The sequence below is a fragment of the Oryzias latipes genome, chromosome 23 (assembly GCF_002234675.1).
Source record: "Oryzias latipes chromosome 23, ASM223467v1".
Lineage (NCBI taxonomy): Eukaryota > Metazoa > Chordata > Actinopteri > Beloniformes > Adrianichthyidae > Oryzias > Oryzias latipes.
In genome coordinates, this window is record NC_019881.2 from 21,180,342 (window position 1) to 21,198,825 (window position 18,484).

At 41.1% G+C, this 18,484-nt stretch overlaps 2 protein-coding genes across 11 annotated transcripts in view; one reads left to right on the forward strand and one right to left on the reverse strand.

Annotated features, from left to right (window-relative positions):
• Positions 1–250: 250 nt before the first annotated feature.
• Positions 251–2,936, reverse strand: LOC101172547 (zinc finger protein 239). The gene is made up of 2 exons (XM_011491305.3): positions 2,569–2,936; positions 251–1,387 (listed from the first exon to the last, which is right to left on the reverse strand). The coding sequence occupies exons 1-2, from the start codon at positions 2,738–2,740 to the stop codon at positions 621–623; spliced, it is 939 nt and encodes a 312-aa protein (XP_011489607.1). The 5' UTR covers positions 2,741–2,936; the 3' UTR covers positions 251–620.
• A 5,246-nt stretch (positions 2,937–8,182) lies between these two features.
• Positions 8,183–18,484, forward strand: part of LOC101172781 (ATP-binding cassette sub-family C member 9) — a 65,879-nt gene continuing 55,577 nt past the window's right edge. For 7 of the 10 annotated variants that reach the window (XR_002293122.2, XR_002293123.2, XR_002293124.2 and 4 more), the window contains exons 1-8: positions 10,486–10,691; positions 12,531–12,709; positions 15,776–15,917; positions 16,009–16,130; positions 17,112–17,278; positions 17,389–17,490; positions 17,666–17,806; positions 17,920–18,111. Coding sequence is in view for 4 of the 10 variants with exons in the window: in XM_020714289.2 (XP_020569948.1) it covers positions 12,562–12,709; positions 15,776–15,917; positions 16,009–16,130; positions 17,112–17,278; positions 17,389–17,490; positions 17,666–17,806; positions 17,920–18,111 (1,014 nt within the window). In the remaining 6 variants the exon portion in view is untranslated. Of the gene's footprint in view, positions 8,422–10,485; positions 10,692–12,530; positions 12,710–15,775; positions 15,918–16,008; positions 16,131–17,111; positions 17,279–17,388; positions 17,491–17,665; positions 17,807–17,919; positions 18,112–18,484 lie in introns of those variants that run through there. The other 3 variants (XR_002293125.2, XR_002293126.2, XR_002293121.2) reach the window with 2 other exon arrangements.

Sequence of the window (18,484 nt, forward strand, 5' to 3'; positions counted from 1 at the left end):
AAAGATTAATTTATTTATTCTTTAGATATTTTTTGTGTCATCGATAAATAAAGAGAAATAGATGTTAATTTGGTTCTAACAGTCAGTAGAACCTGCAGCAAGTGAAGTTCAAGGTTCACAAAAAATAAAAAAACATCGCCTCCAACTCGTCTCAATCTGACGTCTGTCTCTCCACAACTACTACTTCTTCCTGTCCATCAATGTGTCAACTTTGGGGGGAAAAGCTGGCAAAACGGAGAACAGGTCAAAATAAAAATGTATACAACTTTAATTTCACTTTATTTTATAAGTTTTATAAATGGTATTAGAAAAAAGATCACATTAACAACACAAATTTTTTTTACAGGAACTCAAAGAGGAGAAAGAGGGCTGGACCACTCGACACGGGGGTGGCAGGACAAACCGGACCGGAGACACAACAGGGGGGAACGGACTGCAGACAGACCAGTGGAACACAGTCCGGACCCCAGAGCACGGACGTCCGGACGCCAGAGCACGGACGTCCGGACGCCAGAGCACGGACGTCCGGACGCCAGAGCACAGACGTCCCTCCACGTTCAGTCCTACGGCGGTTCATTCGAACGGGTTACGGCTGAAACCAGTCCGGACTCTCGAAGGCTTCAGGCAGAAATGCCTGCTGGGAAGCGGACGGCACGCTTCCGGAAGCAGACGTGGTTTCTGAGGCCGGAGAGGCGGATGAACCCCTTCCCGCAGGTTCCGCAGACGTGCGGCCTCTCGCCCGTGTGCGTCTTCCTGTGCCGCTCCAGCTTGGAGGCGCTGACGAAGCCGTTCCCGCACAGGTCGCACGGGTAAGGCCTCTCGCCCGTGTGCGAGCGCACGTGGCACAGCTTGGCGTTGCTGTGCTTGAACGTCTTGCCGCATATCTCGCAGGCGAAGGGCCTTTCGTCGGTGTGGATGGTCAGGTGTCTCTTGAAGGCGGACGGGTCGGTGACTCGTTTCCCGCAGGTGGGGCACAGGTAGGGCTTCTCGCCCGTGTGCGTTCTCTTGTGGAGCAGCAGCTTGTCGCTTCCTCTGAAGGTTTTGCCGCACAGCTCGCAGAAGTACGGCCTCTCGCCCGTGTGGATGGTCCGGTGCCTCAGGAGACACAACCTGCTGGACAAGCTGGTGCCGCAAATCCCGCAGTGGTACCCGTGACCCCCCCGCTGGTCGTCCGGACCGCCCTCCGCTTCAGAGTCCAAAGGCGCGATCATAGTTTCCCGCTTCTCAGAGTCCCGTTCCTCGTCGTCGTACTGCAGCCGCTCTTCCTCCAGGATGATAAAAGTCTCAAACTCTTCCTCCTTGATGTCTGGAGGCTGGAAGAAGACCTCCTCACTCCCTTCTGCTTGGAGCTCCTCCTCCTCCTCCTCCTCCTGCTGCTTCAGGGAGTCTGGGAGAGACAGAGACGTGACCTGTTGTTAGACAGAAACGGACACACGAGTGAAGAAACCATGGAGCTTCAGAATCACATCATCAGTCCCTGAACTTCAAATAAAACCTTTCTTACCAGTTACAACTCCATCTATTACCTCCTAACTCCCCACCACCATTGGGAATCTACTGGGGGGGGGGGGGTACATAAAGTAGGATTTTGAATACTTTGCACATTTTTTAACCCAAATATTGCAAACATTGAGATTTCCTATTTTTCAGATTTCATGAGCTGAAAAAAATGTTCAAATATCCAAATATTCAAGAAAAGGTAAAAAGAAACTGATTTTCACAATATGAAGATAAGAAGAGTTAAGAATCAACAGGTGTTTGAATAATTCCAAACTATTTCCAAAAATGTGTAAACTTGATTGTGATGAAATAATCAAAGCTCTTTTAATTACAATCAATGGGTATTACATTGTAATGTGCAATAATGATTACTGAAATGTTTAAATTACAATCATTAAAGCTATTGATTTTGTTTACTTGATCTGCAATGGGTAGCAATAATAATAATAACTGGTTTATTGTGATCATGTGTTCTAATTATAATCAATGTTTATTACATATTGGTTACCGATACGGTTCACTGAAATCATGAATGAAGGTTTCCGAAAATAATCAACCATTCTGTTACCTGAAAATAATCTATTGGATCAGAACCGGATTACAAAAACTGTAAAACTATCAAATGAATGAACTCAGCAGAGGTGGGATTCTATAAATCCGCTTCTTCCCACTCCTCTTCAAAAAATAAATTAAGCTCTACTTGACTTTAGTTAATGATCACTGTGTTTAAATAAGCAAAATGTGATTTCAGTGACTTTTTTGTTTTGTTTTGTTTTATTTTATTTTCTGTCTTTTTAAACTATGCATTTCAACATTTCTGTAATGAGTGTGATAAATTTATTGTTGTGACTACAATGCTTGAAATAAATCAATAAATCAAAATTCCTGAATTTTAGCGTTGTTCATTGTAGTTTACGTTGCAGTCGGTAGAGGGCGCACAAAATGTTAAACATAGTAAAAAGTGTCTAACTTTCACAATCAAATATTGGATGTTTAAACACAAAAACAGTCATTTTGCAGATATAACTTTGTGAGAGTGTGGTTTGCGGTATTTTTGGCTGAACTTACCGATTCTGAAAAGCCGAACCTCCGGTTTTAACGCGGCGTCGAGCATCTTTTGTTGCTCCGCGAGCCGCAGCTTCAAGTCCGCGATCCGGTTCTCCAAAACCAGGTAAGTCTCTTCCCCTGCCGCTCCCATCTGCTGCCGGACAATCGCTCTGAAATCCTGATCCGAAGACATGCTTCAAGCGGGGGCCGATGCAGGCGTGAGCGCCAAGGGCTTGGAAGTTTTTCACTCAACGGATCGTCAAGCTAATGCTAACTTCCGGTGTTAACCTTCCGGTAAAAAAAAACAGTGAAGAAGATTCCAGTTCCGGTCACCACGTGTTGTTAATTTGATTTCTGAGCAATTAAGAAATGATAGTATTTAAGCAAATTGTGAAAACTATAAGCAAAGGTATATTAATGTTCTATGAGTCTGTTGTAAGCTAAATATGAGAAAGGGGTTCAGAATATGGGTGGAGAATCGGCTGTCAGTGTCACCAACAGATATAGTTAGCAAAACACACAACATATTATTATGTATACTTGAGTGTAAATATATCACGTATACTATAGACATGTGGTGTTAAAGTATACTGACTTAATACCTCTTTAGATTAAATTGTAATATTTTAAGTTCGTATTATATAGATAGTAAATACAAAGTAAACTTCATGTATTTTTTAAAAAACTTTATTGAATGTAAAAATTCAATACAGAACAATGTTAAACAGTGAACAACAACAACGAAGGAACAAGCCAGGGGATTAATACAGTAAAGTTCATGTATCCTGGCTCACTTTTAGTATAGACCAGGGGTCTGCAATCTCTTTTATCCTTCCATTGTGGCTCTCTGGTTAAAGAAAAAAACTTTAAAAAATAACTGTAAAGTAAGTAGTAAGTTAGTAGTAAAGTAAGAAAAAAACTTAAATAAACTAACCCATTCATTTTCCGGTAAACATCCCAACTGCTCCCATTCAGTCGTCCATCCTCCAGGGTCGATTCCCCTCTGCGTCCCGTCGTCTCGTTTCATGTTTCATTTCGTGCCGCACAAAAAGGTCCAGGTCCTGCTATTTCCACGAACCTCTGCTCTCCCGTGTTTAGCTGAAGGATCCAGTCAGTGATCCGAACCTCATCCAGGACTCCAGAACCAGGAGGTTCCCCCAGAGGTTTGGAATTGCCTCTGGCTGAGACTCACCGCCGTCCGTGGTTTCTGACGCAGCTGGAATCTTGTTTCTTTGTCAGTTTTCCCTCTGATGGACCTGTTACAGGTGGAAGATCCAGGTGAACTGCCTAAGCAGGTTTTAGAAAAGACCCACTCTGCTTAAAATTGTGTTTTCTACATATTCTTGTGGCAAATATTTGAAGATTTCTAAAGAAAATTAAGATTAAACCTGCATTTCTGATACATGAAAAATGGAGAAGGAAGCCAGTATATTTTCCCACATTTTTGAACTCAAACCCGTTTAATATCTATTTGCACATCACTGAGCGATGCAAGTGATGTAAGTTGACACCGTGTCCTTGTGTCAAAGACACTGAACTCCACGTTGCTCCTGGTGGTCACAGGTTGGTGCCAGTGTGAGTCAGTGGTGCGTGTTGGTAAATGGGGACGGTGACACTTTTAGCCTTAAAGTGCTGTCATTTCCAGATTTGGTGAAATGTTGCTATGGCAACCAATCCTATAGTTTTAAAAGAGTTTTACAGTTTCTCTCTGAAACGGCAGTGAACTTTTTGAGCCTGAACGTCTGGAGGCTGCGGAGGTGACCAGCATCCTTTCCCCGTGAAGAAACGTGAGCCTGTGTCTTTACAATTTCAGAAAAATAACCACATTCTGTCCCGAGGAGCACAACAGCCCTCACACCCCTGACTTTATAAACCTTTTTGATGTGGTTAAATAAGGAGGAAAGTTACGCAGTAACTGAAGCTGCTGGGACTTCACTCCTCCAAAGTGGGGCAAGCTCGCCCTCCTGTGGTGATGTTAGTTTTGATAAAAAGGAAATAAAAACAAAAATAGTCTGATATGCTCAGAAACTTATTTATTTAGGACAGGGGTCTATAACCGGATGTTCTGGAGTCACATGTCTTTATTCCTCTATTGCGGCTCTTTAGCTTTGAAGAAAAATTTGAATAAATAATTGGTACATTTTTTCTTTTAAGTTTTGTCATTCATGTTTTGATTTTTTTAAATATCAGATAAAAAATATAATAAAAGGTTAAATCTCCTGTCAGACCTGTATCTTAATTGCATATTCGCATCTATTTCTTTACTTTTGTTCATTCTTAACATTATTGTGAACTTGGGAAATGTTCTTATGTAAGCTTCTTGTTATGTCAGACTGGGAGAAATGTTTTCACGTGATGTCAGAGTTTTAAAAATCACAATAAAGGATAAAAGTAGAGACACTCAAGGTTAATCTACCGGCTTTGATCGTGACCTCAGATGTCACTCGAGTCGTCTGTTTGCCTGTGATTTGTTGGATGTTGTGTAAAACGGGCAAAAGGAGGCCTGTGACAGCAGGAGTCACAGAGGAGGCGGGAGTCCATGCTTCCTCCTCCTCCTCACAGAGCGTTCTCACGCTGCGACCGATACCACAAACACGACACAGATGCAGGACACATAAACACAGGAAGAAGAACAAATCCGTGTAAATCACACAAACCGGGACGTGTCCTCAACGTCATGGTCCTGCAGGGCGGCGCGTGGGTCAGCAGGGCTACTTCCGCCTCTGGTGTCCGAAGGCCAAAGTGGAACATCTGCTTCAGAGCGAGTGCGTTTCTGCATGTAGGCGAAGAGGGAAAGTGTTTATTCAACTCGGGGGACATCGAATCGCTGATGATCTTGTCTGCGCTGAGGATGGAGGTCATCCTCTTCCTCTCAGGGAATCCTGGGAAACACTTGCAGATGTGAATCTCTTCGCTCCGTCCCCCTTCCTGCACAAACCCATCCACACACCCCGTCTTCCACTTCTCTGACCCACCCGCCACCTCCCCGAGGCCTCTCAGCTGGGACGCGTAGGCAAACGGAGTCCCAGGCTCTTTGTCCGGAACCTGCAACCTTTATCCCACCACAACGGCGGGTGGAGCAGACCTATCCGCCCCAGAGGCTGGGAGCCCCTACGAGGCCAAGACTTAGGATCATTTTGTGGATTAGTGGGATGACGTCCGAGAAAAGTGACGAGCAGAGAAGTTCTTCAGCACAAATGATGTAAACAAATGTGTCTTTGACCCACAATGACAGTCAGGATGAACAGGAGATCACTGGTGTCTCGATTTCCTTTGGGGAAAAGGTTTTAAATGAAATCAAGTAGAAAACTTTCATTTCTAAGATCAAATTTCACTCTCATTTGAGTGAAGACGTTAAATCACAATATTTCCAAAAATCTGATTTATTTTACATATAAAAAAGAAGATTTTTGCACAGCAAGTTTAATCAAAACATACAAAATAAAATCATGTGATATGTCAGAAAGCCGTCTGGGTTTTTCTAATGGAAAGAAGAAAAAAGGACAGAAAGTAAACAGAAGATAATCTACAACACTAAGATCAACAATTTAATTGTCAAGATAAAATCGTTATCATGAAGTTTAACTTTTAAACAAATATTCTCTCCTTATTTGTTCGGAATGCACAGATATCTTACACATATAATTATGCATTCAACAATACTGACTGATCCATTATAAACAGATTTATATCTGTACAACACATTTTTTTCTAGTTATTTCTACTAAATTCTGTTGAGTTTGTCAAATAATCAAATTCTTTCAAACTTTGTGGCGCAATACCAGAGAGAAAATCTGACATGGGTTTTGTAAATAAAGGACGATGCAAAAGTTTGGCCTTTTTCTGTTGTTGCAGGAGCAAACTTAATCTTTCTTCATGAGTGGCAGTTCAACAGACAAGGGAGTGATCATTAAAATCAAAATGTAAAGAACGTAAGCATAAAGTAACAGTGCTTATGTAAACTTTTGACTAAAAACGAGTCAAATGCAGCTGAGAACTGGTGGGTCTTTAACCTGGATTTAAATCAACTGAGTGTTTTTAGTTGATCCAAGGGTTTCTAGCAGTCTGTTCCAGATCTGTGAAGCATAGAAGCTGAACGTTTGGACTCTAAGAAATAACAACAGACTGGATCCAGATGAGAGGAGAGTTGTGTTTGGTACATACTTACTAAGGAGGTCAATTATGTATTTTGGTGCTAAACCATTGAAAGCTTGATAAACCATTAACAGAACTTTAAAGTCTGTCCTCTGGCAAACAGTCTAAAGACCTCTAAACTGGACCAATGTGGTCAATGCTGGTCTGTGTCCATCACTACCAAGTTTATGGCCTGGTTGGTGGCTTTTAGATGAATAGATTGAAGCTTTGTGGAGCCTCCAAGCGTTTGGCCCCAAAGATAATTCCCTCAGGTTTTTTTCTTTGTATCTTCGCTCAAATGCTCACCTATGGTCATGAGCTCTGGGTCATGATCGAAAGAACAAATGAGATACAAGCGGCTGAAATGAGCTTCCTCCGTAGGGTGGCTGGCACTTCCTTAGAGACAGGGCGAGCAGCTTGGTTATCCGCAGAGAGCTCAGAGTAGAACCGCTTCTCCTCCACATCGAGAGGAGCCAGTCGAGGTGACTGGGGCATCTGGTTTGGATGCCTCCTGGACGCCTCCCTGGGGAGGTGTTCCGTACATGTCCCACTGGACGAAGGCCCCGGGGAAGACCCAGGACACGTTAGAGAGACTGTCTCTTGGTTGGCCTGGGAACGCCTCAGGGTCCCCCCAGAGGAGCTGGAGGAAGTGGCCTGGGCATCCTTGCTCCTCAGACTGCTGGTCCCAGATGACCCGGTCCCAGATGACCGGAAGAAGATGGATGGATGGAGGAGGAGGTAACTAATTGACATCCAGGTCTTGATGTCTCTGATGCAGGCATTAAGTTTTTCCATATGATCATTCTGGACAGGTTTAATGGATAAACATAACTGCGTGTCATTCACGTAACAATGCAAATGAACGCTGTGTTTCCTGGTTTTGTTTCCTATCAGTGCAGCATGTAAAGCATAAACTGGATGGGTCCTAGAACTGAGCCCAGTGGGACTCCGTAGCTAACTCTAGTGCAATAAGAGGACTGTCGATTTACATTAACAAACTGGTACCTATCAGATAATCAGGATTCAAACCCCTGGAGGGCAGATCCTCTGATCCCGATGTCATGCTCTAAAATTTGAGTAAAGGGCTGTGGTCGATTTTGAAAGGAAATGACTACATAGTCCAACCCCCATCTTAAAAAAATGGTAAATGGGCGTGGCCCTACTAAAAAAGGCTTAATGCAGGAATTTAAAAACCACATGTCAATCAAAAGACCACGCCTCAAAATATGGCAACTTAAACAAAAGTCAATTTAAAGCAAATTTAAGAATTAGTACAATCATGTACATTTTTATATTTAAACTCTGATTTTAATTTTTAAAATAAAACCAAAAAGTAATAGTTTGTCATTTAAATATGGGGAAATGAGATCCCAAACCCTCCCCCCTTCACCGCTGGTGTTTTCCTCACACGTGCGCAGGTGTTTCAGGTACACCTGCAGCGCGCGAGCTTCGTACCATTTAATCGGGAAATGAAATATGATGTTTCCCATCAGTTACTCCTTTCTCTTTAAGTTTAAATGATCACTTAAAAATAAATTATGAATCCTTTGGCAGCTATAAATACATCCGTCGTCTCTGCCTCTGATCGTGCGCCATAACACCGCGTTTTCTGAGCGGACACGACGCCATGCAGGCATTTCCTGTCACCTGCTCCTCTGCAGAAACCTGGATGGATGCTTGAAGACGCGCAGAGGTTCCGGGAAGGACGTCCTGACCCAAAAGCTGCGTCAGAGAGGTCGGGTATGTGCGGGCTCCGGTTCTCCTTCAGTCCCCGCTGCAGCATCCTCCCCCTGATCATGTCTGAAGCTGCTTCTAACGGAGGCACCAAACTCCATTAAGAAAACTGGAGTTTAGAATAAATCTGATTCCTAGTAAAAGTGCAAACCCGAATTTAAAGTTTTTTTGTAAAGGATGCATGTATTGATAGAAAATCTTTATTTCGGCGTTAGTAGGATTGCTGTAACGTGTGTATTTCAGGAACACCTGGGAAGGATTCCTGCATACAGCACTGCTCTCCTTTCTGAGGAAAGGGAAGTGGATTTCCTGGGATAGTTTCTAAAAGTCGAGTCGTTATGGGATAAATCAGCATGTTTTTCTTTTTAAATCAATGCCGAATTTTAAATTAAATCACATTTGTTTAGAAAAAGCAAATATATTTTAAAATGTATCTAATACGTTTTTATATCGTTTAAAAAACGTAAAAGCTTTATTTTATTAATAGGATTCTGGAAATCACTTAACGCGCGTTCAGGCTTCTTTCTGTTATTTTTCCATGTAGGCGCGTGTCCGTCTGACTCTTCATCTTTATTTTTACTTCAGCATCTTTGGCAAAATGTGAAATAATCAAATGAAAAGGTTTGTTCTGCTTGAGTGCACCGGGCTGACCTCAGCATCCCCCGCAGCATCCTTCCCTCCTTCCCCGCATCTCAAAGCTCGGATCTCGTGCGTGAGATGAGCGCGAGGATGATCCACTCAAAACCAGATTATGATCAAGCATGAACATTATGAAAGGATCATCTCTGCGGCGCATTTCTGTTCCGGAGGAACGATGGTCAAAACGCGGAAAAATACTTCAAGTTTTATTTTGTTAATTAAAGTTTTTTTTTTATAAAAACTCTATAAAAATAGAAACACGGCCATTTAAAATAACATCAATCCAAATAACCTTGGCATTTTTTGTGATTCCAATATCAAAATATGTTTATGTTCTTCATAATTAACTGTCTTAACTTTTTTCTCAGGATTTCAGCGCGACTTTTCAGCGCTTTGCGTCATTTTGGCAGCTGGAGAAGCCTATAATAAACTCTTCTTCTGCGCCAAAACAAGTTCAAGTTGGGAAATCTGACACGAGTCAGCGTGGAATCAAGTGTTCCGAAAACCCGCCATAGAAGCCGGAAGCTCTAAAAGTCGTACATTCAGAATAAAACAACTTTTGTTTTTGAAGGTGTTAACATTTACTGTACTGTGGTAGTTAAATTTGGAATAATTCTATTTGTATAGGAATAAACTTAAAAAAATAATCAAATAATTACTTATAATAATAATAAATAAGAAACTTTTATTAGTAAAATTTTATTTATATTATTTTATCGTTTAAGTTCATTGTGATTTAAAACAGTGAGATTTACTTCATTAAAACTGAACATTCATTACTTGATATATTAGTTCATAATTATTAACACAGTCAATTTGGAAATTTAGTTAGGAACTAATAATATTGGCAAAGATTTAAAAAATGAGATTTTCCATTTATTTTTAGTGTTTTTAATTAAAAAAAAAAAGTTTTAATATCTGAAATCTGTCATTTTGATGACCAGCAAATTCAGTTAAATAAGCTGATATAACAGTGGGGGGATGACTAGTGATAAAATGTTAAATAATCAAACTATACTTAAGATGGTTTGGTTTTCTCAAATGTTTCCAGGATAAATCACTGGATAACTATAAAACTTGGATAACTATAAGTGATGCAGTAACTTTTGTTCAATTTAGCAATTAAAGTGCATGTTAATGACTTAAAAACCTCTATCCAGGGTACAAATGCTGCATCGAAAGCATGCAAACATAAAAGAAAATTGTTTTCACCCTTACAAATAAAGAAAATCTTACACAAAATTGTAATCTGATTGAAAATATTTATTTTTTAAATTGTTTTTACAAGAGCAAAATTACTTTTGATACCTTTTTTTTATCAACCAGCTTCAAAAGATTTAGATATTTGTTGAGGAATAGAAAAATAAAATAAAAGACGACTCTTGTTTTGAAGGTTTGAACCGGAAGCTGCACGAGGTAATAGCATTAGCTTGACGGTTAGCGGTGAAAGTCAGCACCGCCGAGCAGCTGATGCTTTAAACTACACAGGCTAAAAATAATTAACCTTTTTTGTTTTTTTCTTGCTCCAGCTTTCACAGTGGTTTATTTCTTTTCCGTTTCTTTGTTCTCAGTTTTCTTTTCATCCCAGAATCCAGCGGAATGGAATGAAACTTTGAGGATTTAGACTTTTTTTCGAGGTAAGATTTGGGAATAATTAGTCAAAAAAAGTCATTGAATTTAGGATTTTGTTTTCATTTTTAGCGATATGTGGTGCCTTTGGCTTTTGTTAAAGACGGAGAAGATAAACCAAACAGTGTAAAATAATCAATTAAATTCGAAGTAAACATGTTTTTTTAAACTGGTGTTTGGACTCTTTCTCCACAGTGAGTCACTAAAATTCAATTCAAACAAATATGGCAGCTCTTCTTTGTCTTGTTCTTCTTTACTTTTTTTGTAGTTAAGCTCATTTTTTGTAATTTTCTGATCCAGTCAACAGATTCTGCTCAGACATTAAATTTAAACCTAAATTATTTTTCTTTAGAGCTGCTAAACGTTGTTTATACATTCTACTTGATGGTATTGTTTTTATGTTAAAATGTTAATTAAATTAATTTGAAGATTGCACACGTTGCCTGCTCCACATGTAAATGTGGTTTTATATGAAGGAAGTGGCAGTTATTCTTCTTTTTCTTAGCTTAGTGCTAGTATTCCCCGTTATTTTGAAAGGTTTGGTTACAACCACACAGTTTAGCTGGTATACCTGTCAGATGGGGGGGCCCAACTCTCCATCTATTTTTTTTTAAATTGTTTGATAAAAGGTTGAAGAAAACCTGGAAAGATTTTCTTACAGTTTTTCTTTTTTTTATTTGAAATGGTTCATTTCAAGCAATCAAATAAGAATAGGTCTTTCTTAGGTCTACACTTAGGTCTATAATATTTTTTAGGTTATTAAAACGGAAAAAATGTTTTTCTGTCTGGAGGTACACAATAAACTAAAAGACAATTAGATTGATGTCAGGGCTTATCTTTTGAAAGTCTGGGGAAAAGTCTGAAACTTCCCCTTCACTTTGTCAAATTCTTTGTTTTGATCATTGACTGTACATGAGAACTGGGCTGACTGACCCCTCCCCTCTTGCATTCCAAACAGGAGGTATCCGCTGGTCCCAAAAAGCCAAAATCCCATTGACTTCTATAGAGAAATAAACAGCTGTTACTCAGTCATTCTACTGGTCAGAAGAACCATTTTGGATCTGATACTTTTTTTTCTGAACATCTTCTCGATAATCCTCTTCTTGTTATTCAAGTTACAAACTTGAATTTGTTTAATAAAATTAGGCGGAGCCTGCTGGCCCCCATGTTCAAAGTTAAAAACTTTTGATTGACATTTCAAGTTGATTGAGATTTCAAGTTGCCCACTTTCAAGTGAAGTCCTTTCTATAAAATGACTTCAAGGGGTGTGAACTTCCAACAAGCTCTCTCCTGATTGGCAAGAGATTGGTTGCCATAGAAACTTTGATTCAGACCCAGTCTGACCCAATTCAATCACTATTTACTGACGACAGTTGGCTCCAACAAGGCGGCGTCTGTATCGCGAAAGATTGGCGATTGAATTTGCTTCATTATTATATTATATTACATTATTATAATATATTACATTTTCTATGAGTGACGTCACATTAAGACCAAATCCGAATTCTTCCCTTACCTCTGCGGCTTCTCCCTAACCCGACAGTTAGCCCTCCAAATGTGGAGTTATAGAAAAATGGGGTCTTTAATTCAGACGTCACTCTCATTCAATGATGTTATCAATGGTCGCCACGTGAGCGCATAGCAGCCAGTGCTTGTAAATTGCATAACATCATCAGTTTTATAACTTTAAAAACTCGTGCTAAAACAAAAAGTCATTTCTTACACTTTAATGTAAACCTTTGTGCTTGAGAGCACACCCACCTGAAGAAAAGCGCTTCTCAAAACCCTCGCGGTGCAGGGAGGCAGAGCCCAGTGTCATCGGCGTAAAAATGTCCTCTTTCTTGCAGACGTCTCTGGTTGGGGCTGCTGGCTGAAGGCATGGCCTTTTCCTTTTGTGGCAACGACAAGAACATTAGTGCCTACAGCGTGGAGAATGGCGTGCTGAACAATGGCTGCTTCGTGGACGCTCTCAACCTTGTTCCTCATGTGTTCTTGCTCTTCATCACCTTCCCCATCCTCTTCATTGGTAGGCCATTCACTACTTGCTTGTTAAAAATGATCTTGCTTGCTTTCGCATATCCATTTCCTGTTGAAAAGTTCTTAAAATGATTTGTGGACCTCAAACGAGTGACCTCACATGCTAAAAAGCTTTAAAGCATCATATTTTGGCACCGAAACGGCTCTAAAGTAGGGTTTTCCACTGGTAAACATTGAGAGGTGTGATTGTTGAGAGTCTGAGCCACAGCATAAAGGCAGTGGAGTCAGTCTGTGTTATGTGTGCTCTGACAGGCTGTTTGAGTGTTTCCTGCCTAAGACTCTTAGAGCTTCACCTTTTCTGTCAGAGTTCAGCGGAGCAAGCACAGGAAATGCCGTATCTCGGCTTATCTCCATCGTGAAACGGCATGAGATTGATGTGGAAATTACAGGGAGGGCTCTGGGACATAAAAGTCCTACATTAATTCAGGTTATCAATAATTTCACCTGAAGGAAAATGAGGCCTGAGGTAAATCAGGGATATTTATGGGAGTTTGCTCCGCCATCCATATCCATCCATCTTCCTCCGCTAATCCGGGACCGGGTCGCGGGGGCAGCAGTCTAAGCAGAGATGCCCAGACTTCCCTCACCCCAGCCACTTCCCCCAGCTCCCCTGGGGGGACCCCGAGGCGTTTGCTCCACCCCTCCTAAGAAAGTGAAAGTTTTGGGACCAGCCACTCAAAAAGCCACACTGTTAAGATCGACAAAAATACACAAAATACACTGTTTCACTCAAGCAAAACATCTTAAAAGTCCAGATGACCCTTTGTAAAACCTTTTCTGCTGCTGAACCATCAAGGATGAATTAAAGCCTTCATATACCCTAATAAACATTGCGTAAAGCCAGACCTTTTACATTAAAGTCAATGGGAAGTTGCTCCCTTTTGCTGCCGGCCCCAAGTGGTTGTTTAAGAAACTGCAACATTTCATATTTATTGGTAATGATGGGTAGATGAGGCTTCGTGAAGCGTTTCAGCATATTGCCTAAACTGTATTGATACTGTGTCGCTGCTGTGTTACTCAATACTCAAAAGACATCTTAACTGCACAACTTGTGTTTTATCAACACACATACGTATGTGAAACTATGAAATAAATTAGTTAACGTGAAAAAGTGCCGGAAAACTTTGGCTTTACATTTTAATCAGATTTCTCCAAGGGCAAAGCTGGACTATTTTATATGGGACGGGGGGGGGGGGGGGGGGGGGGCAAAACTGCAGTGCTTAAAGGAGCTTGTATTGATGATTTCTTAGTCAGTCAATATTGATATAATTGAATTAATAAGTGTGTGTGCTAGCTGTTTATATTACTGCTAATGTGAATACTGTTTTTATACCAAATAAAATGAGTTTTATTAAATTGAATGGGGGCATTTATGAGTTAAATTTGATTTTGTTGGGTGTTTTGGCAGTGATGGTTGTTTAAATCCTTCTGTATTCGGCTTTGTCATTAAAAGTAAATTAAAACGCGCAATGGTACTTTTTTGGACTTTGTTTCTCAGCTCAAACTGAAAAATCTGTCAGATTTTCTGGTCAAAGTACAAACTGTTCAAAAGGATGGGACGTCCCTTTTTGACGTTTTGATTTACATAATTTGTTTTTCATAAGTAGCTGAATACAGGAATGTCCCAAATGTTATTTCTGTGGGTTGAATGTTGTTACCAATATTACTTTTATTCTTTGAGACAATGAAGATCTGGACTGAATGTTTCCACAGCCTGTTTCCCATGCCAGTAGAGTGGCTCTGCCTTTCATGACCTCTGTGGGAGACCCGGGACCTGGAAGGAGTAGGAGGTTTGGATTCTAGCTGGTTTTCAAATAACAGATGCATACAGGGGGATGGGTAGACTTTACTGTATTCATTGCTGGGAAACAAGATAAACAGATTTACATTTTTTGCTGAAAGTCGGCTTGGAGCCAAAAGTGGTTTTCACGATGCTGAACATCATCGGTTCCTCTTTGGAGTTTGAGTTGTGGTCCACTCTATAGTTGCCTTTGAGTTCTTACTTTTTCTAGAAGCATTTTGTGAATTCCTCTTATCTTTTATTTTGAATGTGTGATTTATCTTTATTGTACTAGGGTTTAGAGCAAATATGATGAATAACAAAGTAAACAGTGAACAGTTTAATCAAATAAATGGATGGAAACCTTTTCTTTATCTGATTGTTTTGGACAGAAAGCTGTGCTTTTTACCAATGCTATATATTAGCATGTTATATGTTAGCGTGTTATGTTAGGATGTTATATGTTAGTGTGTTATATGATAGGGTTCAATCATCATGCTATATGTTAAGATGCCATACTTTAGCATGTTATAGGTTAGTGTTCAAAAAGTTAGCATGTTATATTTTAGCATGTTATATGATAATGTTCTATCAGTTGGCATGGTATTTGTTAATGTGCTATATGTTAGTATGTATTTATGGGCAGTTGCATTGGAACATAGTTGGTAAACGATTTATTCAGCAAATTACAAACTGAAGCTAAGTGTAAAGTAATGAAGAAGTTTACATAGAACTCATCTGTCACTTTTCTGAATTTTCCACCATTTTTATTCTAGTCTTCCACAGACAAAGTTTTACTAATGTTTCTGTTTGGAAATGTTTTTTTTCAGAATAATAATAATGGATTAGATTTATCTGCGCTTTTTCTCGGTGCTCAGAGCGCTTGCAATGTGTCCATTATTCCTTCACTTCCCATTCATTCTTGGTGATGGTAACTACTGATGTAGCTACCACAGCTGCCCTGGGGCAGACTGACAAAGGCGTGGCTGCCAGTTTGCGCCTACGGCCACTCTGACCATCACCATCATACATCAAACACATTCACACACCAGTGGAGCCCCTGGAGGCAGGAAAGGTGAAGTGTCTTGCCCAAGGACACAACGACAGCCGGCTGGGGGGAGCGGGGATCGAACTGCCGACCCTTCGGTTGCATTGGATTGGACAACCTGGTCTACCGCCTGAGCCACTGCCCCCCCCTGAAGAAAAAAAAAACATCTAAGTGCAAGCACACTTTTTCATGAACCCCTCTGTGTCCCTGTGTCTGTCCTTCGGTAGGGTGGGGCAGTCAGAGCTCCAAGGTGCAGATCCATCACAACACATGGCTCCACTTCCCAGGCCACAACATGAGGTGGATCCTCACCTTCCTGCTTCTGTTTGTTCACGTGTGCGAGTTTGCAGAGGGCATCGTCTCCAACAAGTAAGTCCTTCGTCAACCCTTTTTTTAGCTTTTATCCTATTAAACTGTAACTGTATTTTCATCATTTTGTATGTTGGCCTCTTGTCTCAAGGGTGATGAACACCGACCACCTTCATCTCTTCATGCCAGCATTCATGGGTTTCATAGCAGCAACAACGTCTGTGGTTTATTACCACAACATAGAGACATCCAACTTCCCTAAACTGCTGCTTGGTAAGACGTTTGGTTTGATCAGGTGTTGTATAGATGTGGAGTGGTTAACGCCCTTGCTACACAGGCCGCGGTTCAAGTCACGGCTGGGACCTTTCTGCTTGGAGTTTGCCTGTTCTCCCTGTGCATTAGTGGGTTTTCTCTGGGCAATCCGTCTTCCTCCCACCGTCGAAAAAACATGCTTCAGAGGTTAATTGGTGACTCTAAATTTTCCCACGGTGTGTATGTGGTTGTGTGATTTGTGGCCCTGCAACAGACTGGCGACCTGTCCAGGGTGTACCCTGCCTTCACCCACAAGTAGCCAGGTTAGGCTCCGGCAGCCCCGTTTGTGAGGTGTTGCCTTATGTTCATCAAAAGTCTAAATGACCATTTAAGAAAAAAGGAAAAGCATGCACTTCTTATTGATGAGTCTGTTTACATTAACAAAAGATAATCAGTCATAACCTAAATTCTAGGGTTGTCAGAATTTTGAAGTGACCTTGTAAACAGGATTGTCTGATACTTAGAAATCCAGGGGCGGAGCTACAGGGGGGGACTGTTTCCCGAGCAAAAAGCTTTGCCTCACACTTGACCCCCACAATTTTTGAGTCAATAATATCAATATTGACAAAGATTAAGAAATCATCCATACAAGCTTTTTTAAACATTACAGAAATAGTAAAAGCAACATTTTAATTAACAATATTCTTTCATTCTTAATGGCCTCCCACTCTGAGGTTTTGCCACCCTTCCAAAGCCCCCCCCGCCATATAAAATAGTCAAGCTTCGCCCCTGGAGAAGTTACCCCCAAAAGCCAAAGTTTTCCAGCACATTTCACGTTAACTAATTGTTCTCATAGTTTCACATGCATATGTGTGTAGACAAAACACTGAATAGAAGTTGTGCAGTTAAGATGTGACCCAGGGCCTCGTGGCGTATCCAAAGCAACGAGCATTAGGTGGCCAGATTTTTAGCCTTTTAATGACACTGACTTCTATCTCATAGTCCTCTTCATCTACTGGGTGTTGGCGTTCATCACAAAGTCCATCAAGCTGTGGAAGTTCACAGAGTTTGGTGTTGGACCGCAACATTTAAGGTTCTGCATCACAGCTCTTTTGGTGATTCTGTATGGACTTCTGATGGCCGTGGAGGTGAACGTCATCAGAGTCAGGGTGGGTAATCGTTCTTTTAGCCGCCATTAGCTAAGCTCCCATTGAGGACTTCTGTTTGCAGAGCGTCTTCTTAATATGTGTCATGCTCATTTTACTGTTTGTCTTTGTAGAAATACGTATTCTTTGCCAACCCTCAGAAGGTCAAACCACCTGAAGATTTACAGGACCTGGGAGTTCGATTCCTGCAGCCTTTTGTCAATTTGCTTTCCAAGGTACGTCATCTAAACAGTACTTGATGTTAGAGATTTGCATGAAACCATGAAGTGCGTCTAAAGTGATGTTTCATCCACAAACAAAAAGGTAAGCACAGATGTCTAAAATAGGCAAGGACTTCTATGAAAATAGGATTTGGTAGCAAAACTCTGAAAATGGAGAAACATTTTCCAGGCGACATATTGGTGGATGAATCCTCTCATCATGGGAGCCCATAAAAGGCCAATAGAGCTGAAGAAGATTGGTAAACTCCCAATCGCCATGAGAGCACTCACCAACTACCTGCGACTCAAAGACGCCTATGAGGACCAGAGGGTGAGCGGATGGATTATCTGATCCACTTTTTACCCACATTTCGTGGTATTTTTTACTAAAATTGCCCTGCTCTTTTGTTTTCCTGTCTTTTCAATTCATCACTCATCTAACAGACGCCTGAGGATCGAGATCAGAACCCATCCATCTGGCGCTCCATGTATCGGGCGTTTGGCCGCCCTATCCTGCTCAGCAGCACATTCCGCTACCTGGCAGATCTGCTGGGCTTCGCCGGGCCACTCTGCATCTCTGGCATTGTGAAGTACCTGGATGTGACAGAAGTTGTTTCATCAGAAGACAAGAAAAAGGTGGGTGGAGCGGCATACTTTTTTGCCCTTAATGCTGTTTCATTTGTTTGAAAGCTTTGGGTCCACATGTACTGTGATTTTCTGTCTATTCGTCCATCCATTCTTAACTTTGTCCCATTTTGGGTTGCTGGAGCCTATCCCAGCTACTGTTGGGCAAAGGCGGGGTACACCCTGGATAGGGCGTCAGTGTGTCTAAGCATCAATTGTGCTCCATTCACACATAAATAGAGAGCAAAACTCAACCCATTACACTAAGACCTGACAGAGATTTGTTCATGCTCAACATCTAATTCTTTTTGACTCTAGAAAGGCAGCCACCTAAAGCTCCAAAGACCTCACCTCTAGCTCCATCGCTCAGTATTGCTGTCCGCCA

What these genes read in the sequence shown, in the direction of transcription:
- LOC101172547 (XM_011491305.3), bottom strand. Translation starts at nt 2,740, where the DNA reads ATGTCTTCGGATCAGGATTTCAGAGCGATTGTCCGGCAGCAGATGGGA. An exon ending in GGTTCGGCTTTTCAGAATCG is followed by an intron (nt 1,388 to 2,568) that starts GTAAGTTCAGCC and finishes TGTCTCTCCCAG; the next exon opens with ACTCCCTGAAGCAGCAGGAG.